Source organism: Coregonus lavaretus, assembly GCF_964263955.1.
Source record: "Coregonus lavaretus genome assembly, chromosome: 9".
Taxonomy (NCBI): Eukaryota; Metazoa; Chordata; class Actinopteri; order Salmoniformes; family Salmonidae; genus Coregonus; species Coregonus lavaretus.
Window position 1 is genome coordinate 51611090 of NC_139996.1, and position 21308 is coordinate 51632397.

General features: G+C 42.2%; 1 protein-coding gene across 1 annotated transcript in view; it reads left to right on the forward strand.

Moving 5' to 3' along the window:
* oaz2a (ornithine decarboxylase antizyme 2a) overlaps positions 1 to 21308 on the forward strand; it is a gene marked incomplete at its 5' end in the record, with an annotated part of 80119 nt that overhangs the window by 47052 nt on the left and 11759 nt on the right. Inside the window, 2 exon segments of the mRNA XM_084169330.1 lie at positions 8609 to 8675; positions 8677 to 8757. Coding sequence (XP_084025456.1) covers positions 8609 to 8675; positions 8677 to 8757 — 148 coding nt within the window.

Consider the following 21308-nt stretch of genomic DNA (forward strand, 5'->3'; position numbering starts at 1 on the left):
AGGCAGCATTTCTGGTGGGCGGAGACTTTAATGAGGGGAGAAACCATTCTACCAACACGTCTCCTGCGCCACTAGGGGCGCTAAAACTCTAGACCATTTTTATTCTTCCCACAGAAACACATACAAGGCCCTCCCTCGCCCTCCCTTCGGTAAATCAGACCACAACTCTATCCTCCTGCTTACAAACAAAAGCTCAAACAGGAAGTACCAGTGACACGCTGGATACAGACGTGGTCTAATGAAGCAGACGCGAGGCTACAAGACTGTTTTGCTAGTACAAGCCGGGGATATGTTCCGGGATTCATCTGATAGCATTGAGGAGTTTACCACTTCAGTCACGGGCTTCATCAATACATTTCCGCAATGGACTAAAGGCTAGAGCTACCGCTTACAAGGAACGGGACACAGATATGGATGCATAAAAGAAAGCCCGCTATGACCTCCGAGACATAAAAAAGGACAATATAGGAGGTGGAATCCTATTATAACGGGTACGACGCTCGTCGGATGTGGCAGGGCTTGCAGACGATAACAGACTACAGAGGGAAACCCACCCGTGAGTGATGCCTTGTATGCTCACTTAGAGGAAAATAACATATTGCATGAAAGCCCCTGTTGTTCCGGATGACTGTGTGATCTCGCTCTCCGTGGCCGATGTGGGTAAAACTTTTTAACAGGTTAACACTCGTAAGGCGGCCAGGCCAGACGGAATACCAGGGCGCATTCTCAGAGCATGCACAGACCAGCTGGCAAGTGTCTTCACTGACATTTTCAATCTCTCCTTGTTCCAGTCTGTAATCCCAACATGTGTCAGGCTGACCACCATTGTCCCTGTTCCCAAGAGCTCCAAGGTAACCTGCCTAAATGACTATCCCCCTGTAGCACTCTCATCTGTAATTATGAAGTGCTTTGAAAGGCTGGTCATGACACACATCAACACCATCATCACAGACACCCTGGACCCACTCCAATTCTCATACCGCCCCAAAAAAGCCACAGATGACGTAATCTCACCTGGACAAGAGGGGAAATAACTATGTGAGAATGACTACAGTTCAGCCTTCAACACCATAGTCCCCTCCAAGCTCATCGCCAAGCTCGGGACCCTGGGACTGAACACATCCCTCTGCAACTGGATCCTGGACTTCCTGACGGGCCAGCCCCAGGTGGTGAGGGTAGGCAACAACACCTCTGCCACGCTGACCCTCAACACAGAGGCCCCTCAGGGGTGTATGCTTAGTCCCATCCTGTATTCCCTTGTTCACCCACGATTGTGTGGCCACGCACAACTCCAACACCATCATCAAGTTTGCTGTCGTCACGGCGGTGGTAGGCCTGATGCCAGGACAACAGTGCCAGGACAACAGCCTATTCCTGGTGGTGCCAGGACAACAGCCTATTCCTCAACATCAGTATGACCAAGGAGCTGATTGTGGATTACAGGAGAATACATCACTGGGGACAAGCTCACTGCCATCCGGGATCTCTTTATCAGATGGTGACAGAGGAAGGCACAAAAAATTGCCAAAGACTTCAGCCACCTAAGCCATAGACTGTTCACTCTGCTACCGTCCATCAAACAGTACCAGACCAACAGGCTCAGATAGCTTCCACCCCCAAGCCATAAGACTGCTACATAGTTAATTAAATGGTAAACCGGACTATCTGCATTGACCCTATTTTGCACTGACTCTATGCACACTCAAGACTATATATACACAGTGGTCCTCTGTAGCTCAGCTGGTAGAGCACGGCACTTTTAACGCCAGGATAGTGGGTTCGATCCCCGGGACCACCCATACACAAAACTTTATGCACGCATGACTGTAAGTCGCTTTGGATAAAAGCGTCTGCTAAATGGCATATTATATATTATTATTATATTATTCGGAAAGTATTCAGACCCCTCAACTTTTTCCACATTTTGTTACATTACAGCCTTATTCTAAAATTGATTAAATAGTTGTTTTTCCCTCATCGATCTACACACAATACCCCATAATGACAAAGCAAAAACAGGTATTTAGAATGTTTTGCAAATTTATTAAATATACACTACCAGTCAAAAGTTTTAGAACACCTACTCATTCAAGGGTTTTTCTTTATTTTTAATATTTTCTACATTGTAGAATAATAGTGACTACATCAAAACTTTTGACCGGTAGTGTAAAAAAACAGAAATATAACATTTACATAAGTATTCAGATCCTTTACTCAGTACTTTGTTGAAGCACCTTTGGCAGCGATTACAGCCTCGAGTCTTCTTGGGTATGACGCTACAAACTTGGCACACCTGTATTTGTGGAGTTTCTCCCATTCTTCTCTGCAGATCCTCTCAAGCTCTGTCAGATTGGATGGGGAGCGTCACTGCACAGCTATTTTAAGATCTGTCCAGAGATGTTTCGATCGGGTTCAAGTCCGGGCTCTGGCTGGGCCACTCAAGGACATTCAGAGACTTGTCCCGAAGCCACTCCTGCATTGTCTTGGCTGTGTGCTTAGGGTCGTTGTCCTGTTGGAAGTGAACCTTCACCCCAGTCTGAGGTCCTGAGTGCTCTGGAGCAGGTTTTCATCAAGGATCTCTCTGTACTTTGCTCCGTTCATCTTTCCCTCGGTCCTGACAAGTCTCCCAGTCCCTGCCGCTGAAAAAGATCCCCACAGCATGATGCTGCCACCAACATGCTTCACCGTAGGGATGGTGCCAGGTTTCCTCCAGACGTGACGCTTGGCATTCAGGCCAAAGTTCAATCTTGGCTTCAGCAGACCAGAGAATCTTGTTTTCTCATGGTCTGAGAGTCTTTAGTTGCCTTTTGGCAAACTCTAAGCGGGCTGTCATGTGCCTTTTACTGAGGAGTGGCTTCCGTCTGGCCACTCTACCATAAAGGCCTGATTGGTGGAGTGCTGCAGAGATGGTTGTCCTTCTAGAAGGTTCTTCCATCTCCACAGAGGAACTCTGGAGCTCTTTCAGAGTGACCATCGGGTTCTTGGTCACCTCCCTGACCAAGGCCCTTCTCCCCCGATTGCTCAGTTTGGCCGGCCAGCCAGCTCTAGGAAGAGTCTTGGTGGTTCCAAACTTCTTCCATTGAAGAATGATGGAGGCCACTGTGTTCTTGGGGACCTTCAATGCTGCAGAAATGTTTTGGTACCCTTCCCCAGATCTGTGCCTCGACACAATCCTGTCTCAGAGCTCTACGGACAATTCATGGCTTGGTTTTTGCTCTGACATGCACTGTCAACTGTGGGACCTTATATAGACAGTTGTGTGCCTTTCCAAATCATGTCCAATCACTTGTATTTCCCACAGGTGGACTACAATCAAGTTGTAGAAACATCAAGGATGATCAATGGAAACAGGATGCACCTGAGATCAATTCCGAGTCTCATAGCAAAGGTTCTGAATCCTTATGTCAATAAGATATGTTTTACATTTTTTATAAATGTGCAAAAATGTCTAAAAACCTGTTTTCACTTTGTCAGTATGGGTTATTGTGTGTAGATGAATGAGAATTGTACTTTTTTAGAATAAGGCTGTAACGTAACAAAATGTGGAAAAAGTCAAGGGGTCTGAATACTTCCGAATGCACTCTATAAGCTGTCATCAAGGCAAAGGGTGGCTACTTTGAAGAATCTCAAATATAAAATATATCTTGATTTGTTTAACACTTTTTTGGTTAATACATGATTCCATATGTGTTATTTCATAGTTTTGATGTTATCACTATTATTCAATGTAGAAAATAGTAAAAATAAAGAAAAACCCTTGAATGAGTAGGTGTGTCCAAACTTTGGACTGGTACTGTACATTTAACCGGTCATGCTTATCAGATAAATTTGCATAATTTTGTGGAATTAAATTGGCGAGTGTGTATATTCGTTATGTAGGCCTTATTCATCATAAGCATACAGATACAGAGCCTTTGAGCAGAAAATGTGTCAGACAGCGCGAGAGCTGCTGCTACAGCTCCTCAAAACAGCTCTTTCGTTGCTGCTGGAGTGAGTGAATGGTGAATGCACCAATTTGTAAGTCGCTAAATGACGTAAATGTAAATGTAAATGTAAGATGCAAAATAATGTTTTATTGTGAAACAAACAAGAAATAAGACAACAAAAACAGAAAACTTGAGCGTGCATAACTATTCACCCCCCCCCCCCCCCCCCCCCCCCCCCCAAAGTCAATACTTTGTAGAGCCACCTTTTGCAGCAATTACAGCTGCAAGTCTCTTGGGGTATGTCTCTATAAGCTTGGCACATCTAGCCACTGAGATTTTTGCCCATTCTTCAAGGCAAAACTGCTCCAGCTCCTTCAAGTTGGATGGGTTCCGCTGGTGTACAGCAATCTTTAAGTCATACCACAGATTCTCAATTGGATTGAGGTCTGGGCTTTGACTAGGCCATTCCAAGACATTTAAATGTTTCCCCTTAAACCACTTGAGTGTTGCTTTAGCAGTATGCTTAGGGTCATTGTCCTGCTGGAAGGTGAACCTCTGTCCCAGTCTCAAATCTCTGGAAGACTGAAACAGGTTTCCCTCAAGAATTTCGCTGTATTTAGCGCCATCCATCATTCCTTCAATTCTGACCAGTTTCTCAGTCCCTGCCGATGAAAAACATCCCCACAGCATGATGCTGCCACCACCATGCTTCACTGTGGGGATGGTGTTCTCGGGGTGATGAGAGGTGTTGGGTTTGCGCCAGACATAGCGTTTTCATTGATGGCCAAAAAGCTAAATTTTAGTCTCATCTGACCAGAGTACCTTCTTTCATATGTTTGGGGAGTCTCCCACATGCCTTTTGGCGAACAACAAATGTGTTTGCTTATTCTTTTCTTTAAGCAATGGCTTTTTTCTGGCCACTCTTCCGTAAAGCCCAGCTCTGTGGAGTGTACGGCTTAAAGTGGTCCTATGGACAGATACTCCAATCTCCGCTGTGGAGCTTTGCAGCTCCTTCAGGGTTATCTTTGGTCTCTTTGTTGCCTCTCTGATTAAAGCTGTCCTTGCCTGGTCCGTGAGTTTTGGTGGGCGGCCCTCTCTTGGCAGGTTTGTTGTGGTGCCATATTCTTTAAATTGTTTAATAATGGATTTAATGGTGCTCCGTGGGATGTTCAAAGTTTCTGATATTTTTTTATAAGCCAACCCTGATCTGTACTTCTCCACAACTTTGTCCCTGACCTGTTTGGAGAGCTCCTTGGTCTTCATGGTGCCGCTTGCTTGGTGGTGCCCCTTGCTTAGTGGTGTTGCAGACTCTGGGGCCTTTCAGAACAGGTGTATATATACTGAAATCATGTGACAGATCATGTGACACTTAGATAGCACACAGGTGGACTTGATTTAACTAATTATGTGACTTCTGAAGGTAATTGGTTGCACCAGATCTTATTTAGGGGCTTCATAGCAAAGGGGGTGAATACATATGCACGCACCACTTTTCCGTTATTTCTTTTTTAGAATTTTTTGAAACAAGTTATTTTTTAAATTTCACTTCACCAATTTGGACTATTTTGTGAATGTCCATGTATTTTCGCATAACCTACTGCCTTGTGCGCATTGCTGCGCTTACAATGTGAAGAAATAATAGTTTATCAACATTTTAAGCTAAACATTCTGATCTGTTGCGTCAGCCTTATTGCCTTTTAAAGTTTTTTATGTAGCCTAGGCCTACTGGTTGTATGAATTTGGAATCTATCGTCCCACAACTGTCCCAAAGTCTGTTTGGAATAGGCTATGTCTTTCTCTACAAGGTGACCAATAGAATAGGTCAACTTTTCTACTTTGGTGTATAGTAGATTGTCTTCTTCTTGTCTTCTTGGCTTAGGAAAAGTAAATGTGGACAATTATGCCTCATTTACATCGTGACGTGTTTCAGTATGCCGTACGTCATCTTCATGCAATCTCGTTCAGCTACTGGATGGAGAGCATAGAGAGGTTTTCACAATGCAAGATAAGATGGAGGAGAGCCTAGTGTCTCATCAGGGATTGCATTTATTTTGGGAGATTGTCAAATATGAACTTTTTATTCAAGACAGGTGGAAACATATTGTTTCAGTTGATAATAAAACATGTTTCGTTTAGTTACTTTTTCCTCAACTTGTTACTATAACTTTCTAGCAAGTCAGGCTAGCTTACAGAGCAGCTAGCTAGCTAAAAGCTAGGCTATACTGTAGCTAGCGACCTCCACCTAATAATTATCATAAAAAACAAACGTCATTACCATCACAAACTAAAACGGGAGGCAAAAGTCAAGTATAATTGGCATAACAGTTAATGTGTATTATTTTTAACATACTATTAAAATAGCACTCACTTATAAGAATGTCTAATTGTTTACAAGTTGCTAGCTATCCCATAAATTCATAGTCGAAAACCACATATTTTCATCCTCTTCAGTGGTTTGTCAACTTCCTGTTCTTCGACGGAATCTGACCGGACTGATGAAGATGCAGAGTTTGGAAAAATTAAAAGTATGTGGCGTCCGTCTCGCAACTGAGCCTTCAACCGCAAGGGGGCGCTGTGATTCCACTCCATTGTGGATGGTCCCCATTCAAATGAATGACCTCCGTCGCAACGTAATGGAGTGCTTATGGTTATTGTGAATGGGGCATTAATCTAACATCTTCAAAGTGCGCATCGGAATTCGGTACGAAGGACACGTTGTTGCATCCTCGACTTGCATGTTCTGTTTTGATTAATGACCATAATCTAAATGTGATTTGTCATTCTGAGCACCGTGGGTGGAAACCCTAATCAGGTTACGCACCCAATGCATATGGGTCCAGTACATTTCTCAAATGTCCGGTAAATTAAAATGCTGACGGTCAAATGTCTGGCGCCACATTTTCTTAATGGAAACGCAGGCCCATTCGATGTTTCTGTAAGCCCCATCGGGAGCATCTGGCTATTCTTACTACTGGCCTGAAACTAGGCCCCGTAACTCCAAACGCCCGGGATGTGTGTTCCCGGGCCCCGACGAGGCTATTTGCAGAGGTGTTTACAGATCATGCGCTTGTTTGTGATGCATGCCTTTTCACCACAAGCCAGATCCTTTCTCTCCACAGCACAGTAGTTCCTCTGCTGCTGGTACAAGGCTAGGCTTAGCAGCCTCTCAAGTCAAACCACTGTGTTGTGTGACTTTTCAATTTAAGTGCTGATAAACCTTTGAAAATAAGATTGTTTTGTATTTTTTTGCCATATTGCAACAAGGGGTAGCATTGACAACCCCTTCCTGAAGAGCTACAGTGTATGCACACATTTGTTCCATAACAATATTTGCAGGACCGGAGACCAGAGTTGGCCACCCCTGACATTTTGATTATCTACTTTGTTTATGGTTTAGTCTGGGTTAGTATTATTTATTACTAGTCAAAAGGCCCTGAGGCCAAAGAGTTGTTTACACAGACTTGGTTACTTGTCTGCCCCAGAGAGATACAGTTAAAACCAGCCATGCCTGTCCAGCCTGCCTTAAAGCTCAAGCTGAAGGCCACTGATTTTGTACATTCAGTACTACCTGCGTCTGATAAGAGGCTTGGCTGCTGCTTTAGTCTTATGGAATGTTTACGAGATCTCTAATGAGAGCAGACAATGACAAGTACAGCCACAGCTATTCTCCAGGCCCAGGACTGCAGTGAGGTGAACCATGAATAACACAGAGGAGGCGGGCAGTGACAGAGGCAGAGCTAACACTTAACTTCAGCAGGTTGCTATTGTAAAATTCAATTTGTTCTCGATGACATAGCCTGCCTCAATGAAGGTTGAGGTTGCCGAGATTAGATGCAATGGAGATGGCACACTGTGATTTCTCAACACCTAACTATCTTACTCTGCCTTTGGCATAGCTAGGAGCAAAGAGGTGTTGTTACCGATGTGCTGTTATTTGGTTAATCAACAGCACTTGATTAACACTAAGGTAGGACTGTCATAGTGTCAGTGACACAACAAGCTGGCAGATTGAACACAACCAAAGAAAGACATCAATCTAATGCAAACTTGGCACTTTTATTACTTGGGCACTTGGTTCCCCTGGTTTCCATTAGCCATCCACTTCCATTAAGTGTATTGAAATCATACATTTCCAAGTAGAGTAGCAACGGGAGGTATGTGAGTTGAGTAGTGTCCCGGTGACTTTATGACATGGCAGTGCACCACTTAGTGTTATTGTAACGGTGTCTGCATCCCAAATGGCACCCTATTCCCTGTAAGTGCGCTAATTTTGACCAGGGTCCACAGGGCTCTTGTCAAACGTAGTGCACTATGTAGGGAATAGGGTGCCATTTGGGACACAATTGGTACCTCTAGGAAAGAATATTAAGTACCCTGGGCCCTTTTAACTACTGATTGATCCTGGTCCTATGTTGAAACACTGAATCAAAGGTTCTACGGGAATAATAACTCCGCCAACATTTTATCAAGTTAATAGCTGCCAACAGACACACGGCTGGTGAATGAGACTAAGCAAATCGTATATACCCCAAACCTTCAAAAACCGACAAATCTAATACCCTACACTTTAAACCTGAATCGTAAATCAGTCATGTGCTCCTGCTTTATATCTCTTTCATGAATCCTGTGGCATGGTCATTCATCTCTCTCTCTCTTTTTTTCCTTCCCTCCCCTCTCTGCAGTTCTTCGTTAGTGGGCTCCAGGCTCCACTGCTCCAGGCACCAGGCTCCGGGGCCTCTGTGGTGCTCCTGATGCCCCTCACCCACACTTGAAGATCCCGGGTGGGCGAGGGACTGGCAGGGATCACTCTCTCGGTGTGTTACTACACAAGGTGAGAACCCCAGAGGCAACTTCAATGCAGTCACTGATCAACAAATCACCTTGCATCAACCTGTAAATACTCCTTAAGTGATCACGATAAACGATTCTGAGCCTCGCCTTGCTCAAATGGATCCCCTGAAAAGCTGAATATCATTGGATGATTTAGGCTCTTCATGCTGAGACAACACAGGAAGTCTACATAACGTGCCTGTCCTCTTTTGCCCTGATCACCCCTTGTCAGTATTTATACTGTACACAGTGTACTGTCAAAATAATAGCTCTGACATACAATATTGACAATATTGAAACTATAGCTCTGACATACAATATTGACAATATTGAAACCATATATGGTTTGAACAGAGGCAGTCAAAATAAGTGAGATAGTTAACCAACCACTGACTCTGTACATGGTGATCTAGAAAGTGTTGTTCATTCAACACTATTGGTAATGTGCATTGTCCAAGAGTTAATATCATAATATCAAGTCAAATCAAATGTTATTTGTCACATACGCTGAATACAGAGTCAATGTGTAGGGCTACGAGGTAGTTGAGGTAATTGAGGTAATACAGTGCATTCGGAAAGTATTCAGACACCTTGACTTTTTCCACATTTTGTTAGGTTACAGCCTTATTCTAAAATGGATTAAATGTTAAATAACCCATGATGACAAAGCAAATTTATTACAAATAAAAAACAGAAATATCACATTTACATAAGTATTCTACAAGCTTGGCACACCTGTATTTGGGGAGTTTCTCCCATTCTTCTCTGCAGATCCTCTCAAGCTTTGTCAGATTGGATGGGAAGCGTCGCTGCACAGCTGTTTTCAGGGCTCTCCAGAGATGTTCGATCGGGTTCAAGTCCGGGCTCTGGCTGGGCCACTCAAGGACATTCAGAGACTTGTCCCGAAGCCACTCCTGCGTTGTCTTGGCTGTGTGCTCAGGGTCATTGGCCTGTTGGAAGGTAAACCTTCGCCCCAGTCTGAGGTCCTGAGCACTCTGGATCAGGTTTTCATCAAGGATCTCTCTGTACTTTGCTCCGTTCATCTTTGCCTCGATCCAGACAAGTATCACAGTCCCTTCCGCTGAAAAACATCCCGACAGCATGATGCTGCCACCACCATGCTTCACCGTAGGGATGGTGCCAGGTTTCCTCTAGACGTGATGCTTGGCATTCAGGCTAAAGAGTTCAATGTTGGTTTCATCAGACCAGAGAATCTTGTTTCTCATGGTCTGAGAGTCTTTAGGTGCCTTTTGGCAAACTCTAAGTGGGCTGTCATGTGCCTTTTACTGAGGAGTGGCTTGCATCTGGCCACTCTACCATAAAGGCCTGATTGGTGGAGTGCTGTAGAGATGGTTGTCCTTCTGGAAGGTTCTCCCATCTCCACAGAGGAACTCTGGAGCTCTTTCAGAGTGACCATCGGATTCTTGGTCACATCCCTGACCAAGGCCCTTCTCCCCCGATTGCTCAGTTTGGCCGGGCGGCCAGCTCTAGGAAGAGTCTTGGTGGTTCCAAACTTCTTCCATTTAACAATGATGGAGGCCACTGTGTTCAATGCTGCAGACATTTTTTGGTACCCTTCCCCAGATCTGTGCCGCTACACAATCCTGTCTCGGAGCTCTACGGACAATTCCTTCGACCTCATAGCTTGGTTTTTGACCTTCATTAGACAGGTGTGTGCCTTTCCCAATCATGTCCAATCAATTGAATTTACTACAGGTGGCCTCCAATCAAGTTGTAGAAACATCTCAAGGATGATCAATAGAAACAGGATGCACCTGAGCTCAATTTCGAGTCTCTTAACAAAGGGTCTGAATACTTATGTAAATAAGGTATCTGTTTTTTTTGTTTTATAAATGTGCTAAAATTTCTAAAAATCTGTTTTCACTTCGTCATTATGGGTTATTGTGTGAAGATTGATGAGGAAAATGTTTTATTTAATCAATTTTAGAATAAGGCTGTAATGTAACAAAATGTGGAAAAAGTCAAGGGGGCTGAATACTTTCTGAATGCACTGTATGTACATGTAAGTAGGGGTAAAAGTGACTAGGCAATCAGGATAGATAATAAACAGAGTATCAGCAGCGTATGTGAAGAGTGTGAAAGTGTGTCTATCTGTGATTGAGTGTGTGTGTGGCGACAATATGCGTGTGTGTGTGTGTTTTGTGTGTGTGAGCGTATGTAGTCTATGTGCGTGTATGTGTGTGTTGGAGTTTCAGTGTAGTATGTGTGAGTGTGTGGGTAGAGTCCAGTGAGTGTGCATAGAGCCATTGCAAGAGAGTCAGTGCAAATAGTCACAGTAGCCATTTGATTAACTGTTCAGCAGTCTTATGGCTTGGGGGTAAAAGCTGTTCAGGAGCCTTTTGGTCCCAGACTTGGCGCTCCGGTACCTATTCCCGTGCAGTAGCAGAAAAAACAGTCTGTCTTGGGTGGCTGGAGCCTGAAAATTTTTGGGGCCTTCCTCTGACACAGCCTGGTATAGAGGTCCTGGATGGCAGGGAGCTCGGCCCCAGTGATGGACTGGGTCATACGCACTACTTTCTGTAGCACCTTACGGTCGGATGCCAAGCAGTTGCCATACCAAGCGGTGATGCAGCCAGTAAAGATGCTCTCAATGGTGCAGCTTTAGAACTTTTTGAGGATCCGAGGGCCCATGCCAAATCTTTTCAGCCTCCTGAGGGGGAAGATGTGTTGTAGTACCCTCTTCATGACTGTGTTGGTGTGTTTGGACCATGATACGTCCTTAGTGATGTGGACACTGAGGAACTTGAAACTCTCTACCACAATATCCTTTGGGTTCTTAGTCCCCATCTGTGCTGAGCCCACACATTTGATTCTCTTTGCATGTGTATTCGCACCTGAATCTGCTCTACCCTCCCTCTCTTTGCACACACTTGCATACACACACAGGTGTGTCCTTGCCCCAGACTGTCTCAGAGTGGGCTGAGAGGGTTAGGCTCAAACAGATCAGTCACACCTGTGATATCAACATCCTCGCCTCGCGTATGAAAGAAAGAGCCCTTTCATTGACAGCAGATGGCTGGCAGCCGCCTACCCAGTCTACTTTTACCCACTGTTTTATTAGGCACCACCAATGGGAAGAGAGAAAGAGAGGTGGGTGGTCAACATTAAACTGATTTTTAAATCAACAACAGAGGTGGGTCGTATTGGATACTGTGTCCAATTCAATTTCTGAATTGACTGATGTTGAAATTAGTTTTACCCAGTGATTTATATATACATTAGATGACTAACAGGAGGCGCTGTTTTGAAGCCATACAAATAAAAACATTTTCCTTAACCCTTTACACTCGTGGGAATTGGCCTATATGGATAGAGCTAAATTGAAATGTTTCTTACAGAATACATTTGAAATGCATAACCATAGAAGCAACTGAAAGGGAACAGTTTCGAGATTATGGGACAATTATTAGACCAAAGGTGAGGACACAACAGTTCACCGGACACAAGAATGATTCCAAACTTGATTTTATGTGAATTTTACATTTACTGTACTTTTCGCCGCGACAAAATCTGAAAATACTCTGGATACATTCAGTAACATGAAAATAATATTCTTGGAAAATGTGTGGTAGGTGCAACATAAGATCAAAAAATGACAAGGGTTTGAGTGAGAGCACTAACTGGTGTCTCCAATGGAATGAAAATAATGAAAAGGATGTTGCAAATTCTGGACATTTCTACTGTACTGTATTATTAGGAATCCCCTTCAGTCCCACATTGTGGATATGTCGAGTGCCAAGTTTCTCTCCATTCAGAGACGTCAGTATCAAGCCTGTCTATCGGTCAGGACTCCATCACATCATCTTGCATGTCTCCAAGTGCTGGCTCCATAGATGTATCTGTGAACACATACACAGTCACTATTCTATTACCGATGGCAGTTAGGATAGGTGATATCTGACAAACAAACATATACTATGTAAAGATAGTAAATATACTATGTTGAAGTTTGAACAGGTCAGACTAAACCTACCTAATTCTGGTCTCCCCATCGACGACCGTTGGTGAGCAGGCAAGAGGTGAGCCAGGAAGTAAGATCTTTGCCAGCGCCCCATTGATGGGCATGGCAGCATTGATCGGCTCCTGGCCCCTCATCAAAGATACTGGTCGGTCACACACAAACACACATACAAAGCACTGATTACATTATCAATGGTGGTTATGATTAGCATGGTGGAACCAACCTGATCACTGTGTTCACCTTTCTATTTCACTTCAGATATCATGATATGTGAAGTGAAATAGAATGGTAAACACAATGATCAGACTGTTGCCACCAGGCTAGGTTATGAAGGGGAATTGGGACAAAACTCAAAACTGTTTTGACCTTTGACCAGGTCAGATGTCACCAACCTGATTCAAGTGTCCTCCCGGTTCCATTTATAGGAATGCTCACAGCGAGGGCATGTCTGTGTGATGCTGAGGGTCCCCTTGCTGGTCTTCTCTATGTTGCATGTTCGGCTGCAAACTGGACATCTCTCGAACAACTGCAGCAGGCAGGAACAATATACTTCCTCATCTTATGAGGTGGTGTTGACTGGGAGTGCCTGTGACAAGTTGATACAATAGACAGCCATGTGGTCAATTGCATTTTGTTATAAAGAAAGGACAACGTTTTTTGAAAATGCACTTCACAACCAAAATGTATCTGCTTGGTTGGGTAATTAACCTACTAGTTTATCAAACCGGGTATTTTTTAATACAACTTTTCACATAACACACATTACCGTTGTTGATGAAGCCATCTGTGTCATCGGGGCATTAACTCGGGTCAAGCTAATTCTAGGTCGTCATTAGTTACCACAGCCACAAAGTCATAAACCCTGCCTATTTCTACAATTGATCTTCTTAAAATGTAATTTAAACCTATCCCTCACCTTAACCCTAACCTCACCGCTAACTTCATGACTAACCCTAACCTTAAATGAAGACCAAAAGGCACATTTTTGTTTTCATGAATCTTTACGATATAGGAAACACAATTGTGTGGTTGTGGTAACTAGTGGAAAACCTTATTCTATGCTTTACATAGAGGAGTGTAGCTCCAGATTGGATTAAATTCAGGCTGGTGACAGCGCTATGGTTTGTTGCTCCTTGTTCACTGTAATAGTTAGACTCAGACATGAGTTAGCTACCACCATAGCTGCATCCATTATTACATTTTGCCCTAGACAATACAGAATACACATGTATGAGCTACAACCTACATTGTAATGAGGTAGCTAGTTAGTTGCTAGTTTCTAGCTAGCTAGCTAGCTACGCTAACATTAGCCAAAACGTTAGCAGCCTGCCTCGCTAGCTAACATTAGCTAGCCTGCCTCGCTAGCTAACATTAGCTAGCCTGCCTTGCTTTATAAAAAGATAGCTACCTACAGTTGAAGTCGGAAGTTTACATACACCTTAGCCAAATAAATTTAAACTCAGTTTTTCACATTTCCTGACATTTAATCCTAGTAAAAATTCCCTGTCTTAGGTCAGTTAGGATCACCACTTTATTTTAAGAATGTGAAATGTCAGAATAATAGGAGAGAGAATGATTTATTTCAGCTTTTATTTATTTCATCACATTCCCAGTGGGTCAGAAGTTTACATACACTCAATTAGTATTTGGTAGCATTGCCTTTAAATTGTTTAACTTGGATCAAACGTTTCGGGTAGCCTTCCATAAGCTTCCCACAATAAGTTGGGTGAATTTTGGCCCATTCCTCCTGACAGAGCTGGTGCAACTGAGTCAAGTTTGTAGGCCTCCTTGCTCGCACACGCTTTTTCAGTTCTGGCCACACATTTTCTATAGGATTGAGGTCAGGGCTTTGTGATGGCCACTCCAATACCTTGACTTTGTTGTCCTTAAGCCATTTTGCCACAACTTTGGAAGTATGCTTGGGGTCATTGTCCATTTGGAAGACCCATTTGCGACCAAGCTTTAACTTCCTGACTGATGTCTTGAGATGTTGCTTCAATAAATCCACATAATTTTCCTTCCTCATGATTCCATGCACCAGTCCCTCCTGCAGCAAAGCAACCCACAGCATGATGCTGCCACCCCAGTGCTTCACGGTTGGGATGGTGTTCTTCGGCTAGCAAGCGTCCCCCTTTTTCCTCCAAACATAACGATGGTCATTATGGCCAAACAGTTCTATTTTTGTTTCATCAGACCAGAGGACATTTCTCCAAAAAGTATGATCTTTGTGCACATGTGCAGTTGCAAACCGTAGTCTGGCTTTTTTATGGCAGTTTTGGAGCAGTGGCTTCTTCCTTGCTGAGCAGCCTTTCAGGTTATGTCGATATAGGACTCATTTTACTGTGGATATAGATACTTTTGTACCTGTTTCCTCCAGCATATTCACAAGGTCCTTTGCTGTTGTTCTGGGATTGATTTGCACTTTTCGCATCAAAGTACGTTCATCTCTAGGAGACAGAACGCGTCTCCTTCCTGAGCGGTATGACAGCTGCGTGGTCCCATGGTGTTTATACTTGCGTACTATTGTTTGTACAGATGAACGACGTGGTACCTTCAGGCGTATGGAAATTGCTCCCAAGGATGAACCAGACTTGTGGAGGTCTACAATTCTTTTTCTGAGGTCTTGGCTGATTTCTTTTAATTTTCCCATGATGTCAAGCAAAGAGGCACTGAGTTTGAAGGTAGGCCTTGAAATACATCCACAGGTACACCTCCAATTAACTCAAATGATGTCAATTAGCCTATCAGAAGCTTCTAAAGCCATGACATCATTTTCTGGAATTTTCCAAGCTGTTTAAAGGCACAGTCAACTTAGTGTATGTAAACTTCTGACCCACTGGAATTGTGATACAGTGAATTATAAGTGAAATAATCTGTCTGTAAACAATTGTTGGAAAAATTACTTGTGTCATGCACAAAGTAGATGTCCTAACCGACTTGCCAAAACTATAGTTTGTTAACAAGACATTTGTGGAGTGGTTGAAAAACGAGTTTTAATGACTCCAACCTAAGTGTATGTAAACTTCCGACTTCAACTGTACATATCCAACAATAACGTTATCTAAGACTACCAGAGAGGTCATTATATTCCAGTATCTCTGATTATACTCACCAGGAATGGTCAATCCGTATAGGGCTTTTCAGTCTGCCGTCCTTTGAACGTGTTGGGGGGCGACGAAACAACGAAGCCCCATTCAATGAAGGGAAGCGAAGTGGGCGGAGGGGTGATTTGTACGTGGAGCTTGGCAAAAGGGGGCATGATTTGCTGACATTATCGCGAGTGATTCAGGCCTATATTAAGCCTAATGAAGCTACCGATACCTCTCACCAAGTCATCTAACGTCTTACTAACGCCGTTAAATACCGTCATGAATTAACATGGACTGTCGTCAATGAAGATTCGTTTTTAAAGGTGTTAAACTGCTGATGTGTTCACGTCACGTTCATGTCACGTGACAGGCACGCATCATGTAGATGTAGTGTTCACATCGTGTACACGTGACACTTACACGTCACGTGTCAGTTTATTATTAGAACACATTACAAACGTCTACACGACGTCTACATGTTTATATATTTTTCATTGGCAGAGTAATTTAATCATTTTTATTTGTTGATTTAGCTAAACTAGGCCTATCACCTCTATAAAAAAATATTAGGCTAGTTGATTTGCAGCCAGCCACCATTAGGCTACTGTGTAGATATAGGCATATTTCTAAAATAGTTTCATTGTGTGAATTGTTTTTTCAGCTACCCTAATTTGTTAATGTATCAAATCCCTATTACATAGCCTGATCATTTATATCAGGTGCTTGACCGGAGCGCAGTAGCCTACTGGCACCTTACATTTTCTACTGAGCTCCTGTTCCTCATATATAATATTAGCTCAAAAGTATTGGGGAGCTCCTGCATATAAATTATAAACAGTAGCTTACCTGCACCAAAAATGAATAGCCTACCGGCACCTATTTCAGTCTAAGTCAAGCACTGTTTATAGCACCAGTAAATGTTCACTATTAATCCCAGTTTTAGAAGAATAAAATAATAGTTACGGTAATTTCTGTAAGGCTAATGTAATTCGAACTGCTAGCCTATTCTTGTGATCGAGAAGTTTTGATTTATTTCATATCATTATGATTTTTGTCAATTTCAGATTTGTTGGTAAATTTCTTCATTGTCTTTTGTGAGCATATGAGCATGTGTCTGTTTTCTCTGTCCTGTTGATGTCGAGTGATCACGCATCCTCAGCACACAACTGATTGGCTCAAACGCATTAAGAAGGAAAGAAATTCCATAAATTAACTTTTTGATGTCTTCACTATTATTCTACAATGTAGAAAATAGTAAAAATAAAGAAAAACCCTTGAATGAGTAGATGTTCTAAAACTTTTGACCAGTAGTATATATATATATATATATATATATATATATATATATATATATATATATATATATATATATATATATACTGCTCAAAAAAAGGGGGGTATACAGAAGATAGCCCTATTTGGTAAAAGACCAAGTCCATATTATGGCAAGAACAGCTCAAATAAGGTCGGTCTATATGGAACATTTCAAGAACTTTGAAAGTTTCTTCAAGTGCAGTCGCAAAAACCATCAAGCGCTGTGATGAAACTGGCTCTCATGAGGACCGCCACAGGAATGGAAGACCCAGAGTTACCTCAGCTGCAGAGGATAAGTTCATTAGAGTTACGAGCCTCAGAAATTGCAGCCCAAATAAATGCTTCACAGAGTTCAAGTAACAGACACATCTCAACATCAACTGTTCATAGGAGACTGTGTGAATCAGGCCTTCATGGTCGAATTGCTGCAAAGAAACCACTACTAAAGGACACCAATCAGAAGAAGAGACTTGCTTGGGCCAAGAAACACGAGTAATGGGCATCAGACTGGTGGAAACTTGTCCTTTGGTCTGGAGTCCAAATTGGAGATTTTTGGTTCCAACCGCTGTGTCTTTGTGAGACGCGGTGTGGGTGAACGGATGATCTCTGCATGTGTATTTCCCACCGTAAAGCATGTAGGAGGTGGTGTTATGGTGTGGGGGTGCTTTGCTTGTGACACTATCTGTGATTTATTTAGAATTCAAGGAACACTTAACCAGCATGGCTACCACAGCATTCTACAGCGATACGCCATCCCATCTGGTTTGGGCTTAGTGGGACTATCATTTGTTTTTCAACAGGACAATGACCCAACACACCTCCAAGCTGTGTAAGGGCAAATTTATTTAACAAGGTTAATTATTTTTTATTTAACCAGTAATTTCACCTTTATTCAACCAGATCGGTCTAATTGAGATGAACATTTTATAATAACTAATTCAATAGTTTTTTGTCATTAAAACAGAAGGAGCAAAACTTTTACAGTAATATGCAAGCAACCTATAGCCTGCAGAAATAAATGAGGGGGGATCTGCATGCCGACTACAAACATAACAACTATTGTTTCATTAAACCGGGGCTCTCCAACCCTGTTCCTGTAGGTTTTAGTTTCAACCCAAGTTACATGTAACCTGATTCAGTTGATCAACCAGCTAATTATTAGAATCAGGTGTGCTAGATTAGGGTTGGAGGCAAAACCTACAGGACGCTCTCCAGGAACAGGGGTAGAGAGCCCTGCTTAAACTATACTGAACAAAAATATAAACGCAAAATGGAACAATGTCAATGATTTTACTGAGTTACAGTTCATATAAGGAAATCAGTCAATTGAAATAAATTCATTAGGCCCTAATCTATGGATTTCACATGACTGGGCAGGGGTGTAGCCATGGGTGGGCCTGGCTCTCCAGTGGGTGGGCCTATGCCCTCCCAGGCCCACCCATGGCTACACCCCTGCCCAGTCATGTGAAATCCATAGATCAGAATAGGAATAGGTTTTTCCCCACAAAAAGGCTTTATTACAGACAGAAATACTTCTCAGTTTCATCAGCTGTCCGGGTGGCTTGTCTCAGATTATCTAGTAGGCGAGGAAGCAGGATGTGGAGGTCCTGGGCTAACGTGGTTACACGTGGTCTACGGTTGTGACGCCGGTTGGACGTACAGCCAAATTCTCTAAAACGACAGAGGCAGCTTATGGTAGTGAAATTAACATTCAATTCTCTGGCAACAGCTCTGGTGGACATTCCTGTAGTAAGCATGCCAAATGCACGCTCCCTCAAAACTTGAGACATCTGTGGCTTTGTGTTGTGTGACAAAACTGCACATTTTAGAGTGGCCTTTTATTTTCCCCAGCACAGTGTGCACCTGTGTAATGATCATGCTGTTTAATCAGCTTCTTGATATGCCACACCTGTCAGGTGGATGGATTATCTTGGCAAAGGAGAAATGATCACTCTCAGGGATGGAAACAAATTTATGCACACAATATGAGAGAAATAAGCTTTTTGTGCATATGGAACATTTCTGGGATCTTTTATTTCAGCTCATGAAACATGGGACCAACACTTTACATGTTGCATTTATATTTTTGTTCAGTATATTTTTTTTCTTTCCGTGATATTGTAAAACTCTGTTTGTTTAAACAGTACAAAACAATTGATGTCGAACAACATATAGCCTAGCCTAACATTGAACGCATGGCTACAAACACAGGCACTTAATTAATGAAACTATTAAATGATCCTGTTTTTATAATTCGTTTGAATTAACCTCATATAGGCCTATATAAAACTTTGCAAAACATTGCTTTATTGTAATTGGATGTAGCCTACGCTACTGTGTGATAGCTGCATGGAAGAATTCCAATGACTATGTTAGAAACGGCAAATAGAGAGACATTTCTTCTCCTTTCTTTGCCTGACAAAAATGTGGCCTTAGGCCTATATAAACACATTTCATGCCATTTCTAGTCTACTACATTTTATATGACTGGAGACATTAGCATAATCTTTTTAAGACGACAGAAAATACAGGGTAGGCTATATAGCCTGCCACTGACAGTCTGCACACTACCGCTGACAGGTCTGTGGGTTCGTTGTGTGAAGGAATTAATTAATTCCTCTGTCATTTTTTTTTTTGTTGCAATGCATCATTGCGACAATGTATCAATTTAGCCAATGTGATCACATCACACCAGAGCTGATACGTTTCAAACTATATTGCCTAGGCTTCTTGTTTACGAGCTAGAGAGAGGGGGAAGAGATAGGCGAGTTGCCAGCGGCGATGCGTGAGTTACAAGAAGGGAACAGTGAAATAGCCGCCGGAGTTTAGGTTACTCATATCAGTAAGTGGTGTCACAGATTTAGATAAAGCACAACATTTTTAATGTAGGCTTAGTGTCAACATAACTACCCATCGCTTCACTAAAATTTATCAACGGCTGATAGGCTATGGACAGGTTGCGTTTATGTGTTTCTATTTTTTAATGGTTGTCAATTTCATCTTCATAGCCTAGGCCTACAGTGCTTTCAGAAAGTATTCACACCCTTGACTTTTTCCACATTTTGTTGTGTTACAGCCTGAATAAATTTTTTATTCAATTTAGATTTTGTCCCACTGATTTACACACAATACCACACGATGCAAAGCAGAATTTTGTTTTTAGAAATGTTTTGAAATTAATAAAAAATGTAAAGCTAAAATGTCTTTAGTCAATAAGTATTCAACCTCTTTGTTATGGCAAGCCTAAATACATTCAGGAGTAAAAATGTGCTTAAGTCACATAAGTTGCATGGACTATGTGTTCAATAATAGTGGTTAACATGATTTTTGAATGATTACCACATCTCTGTACTCCACACATACAATTATCTGTAAAGGTCCCTCAGTCGAGTAATGAATTTCAAGCACAGGTTCAAGCACAAAGACCAGGGAGGTTTTTGGCTAATAGATACACATTTTCATCCTGAATACAAAGCATTATGTTTGGGGCAAATCCAACAACACATCACTGAGTACCACTTCATATTTTCAAGCATGGTGGTGGCTGCATCATGTTATGGCAATGCTCGTCATCGGCAAGGACTAGGGAGTTATTTTTGTTTGTATAAAAAGAAACAGAATAGAGCTGAGCACAGGCAAAATCCTAGAGGAAAACCTGGTTCAGTCTGCTTTCCAACAGACACTGGGAGACAAATTCACCTTTCAGCAGGACAATAACCTAAAACTCAAGGCCAAATATACACAGGAGTTGCTTACCAAGACAACATTGAATGTTCCTGAGTGGCCTAGTTACAGTTTTGACTTAAATCGACTTGAAAATGGATGTCGAGCAATGATCAACAACCGACTTGACAGAGCTTGAAGAGTTTAAAAACGAATAATGGACAAATATTGTACAATGCAGGTATGCAAAGCTCTTAGAGACTTACCCCAAAATACTCACAGCTGTAATCGTTTGCCAAAGGTGATTCTAACATGTATTGACTATATCTAATAAAAAATAATAAAACAATATTTCACTTTGATATTAGCGTATTTTGTGTAGATCGTAAAAAAAAATACATTTAAATCCATTATAATCACAATTTGTAATACAAGAAAATTTGGAAAAGGTCAAGGGGTGTGAATATTTCCTGAAGGCATTCTATATCACAGCTGTCTCTATCT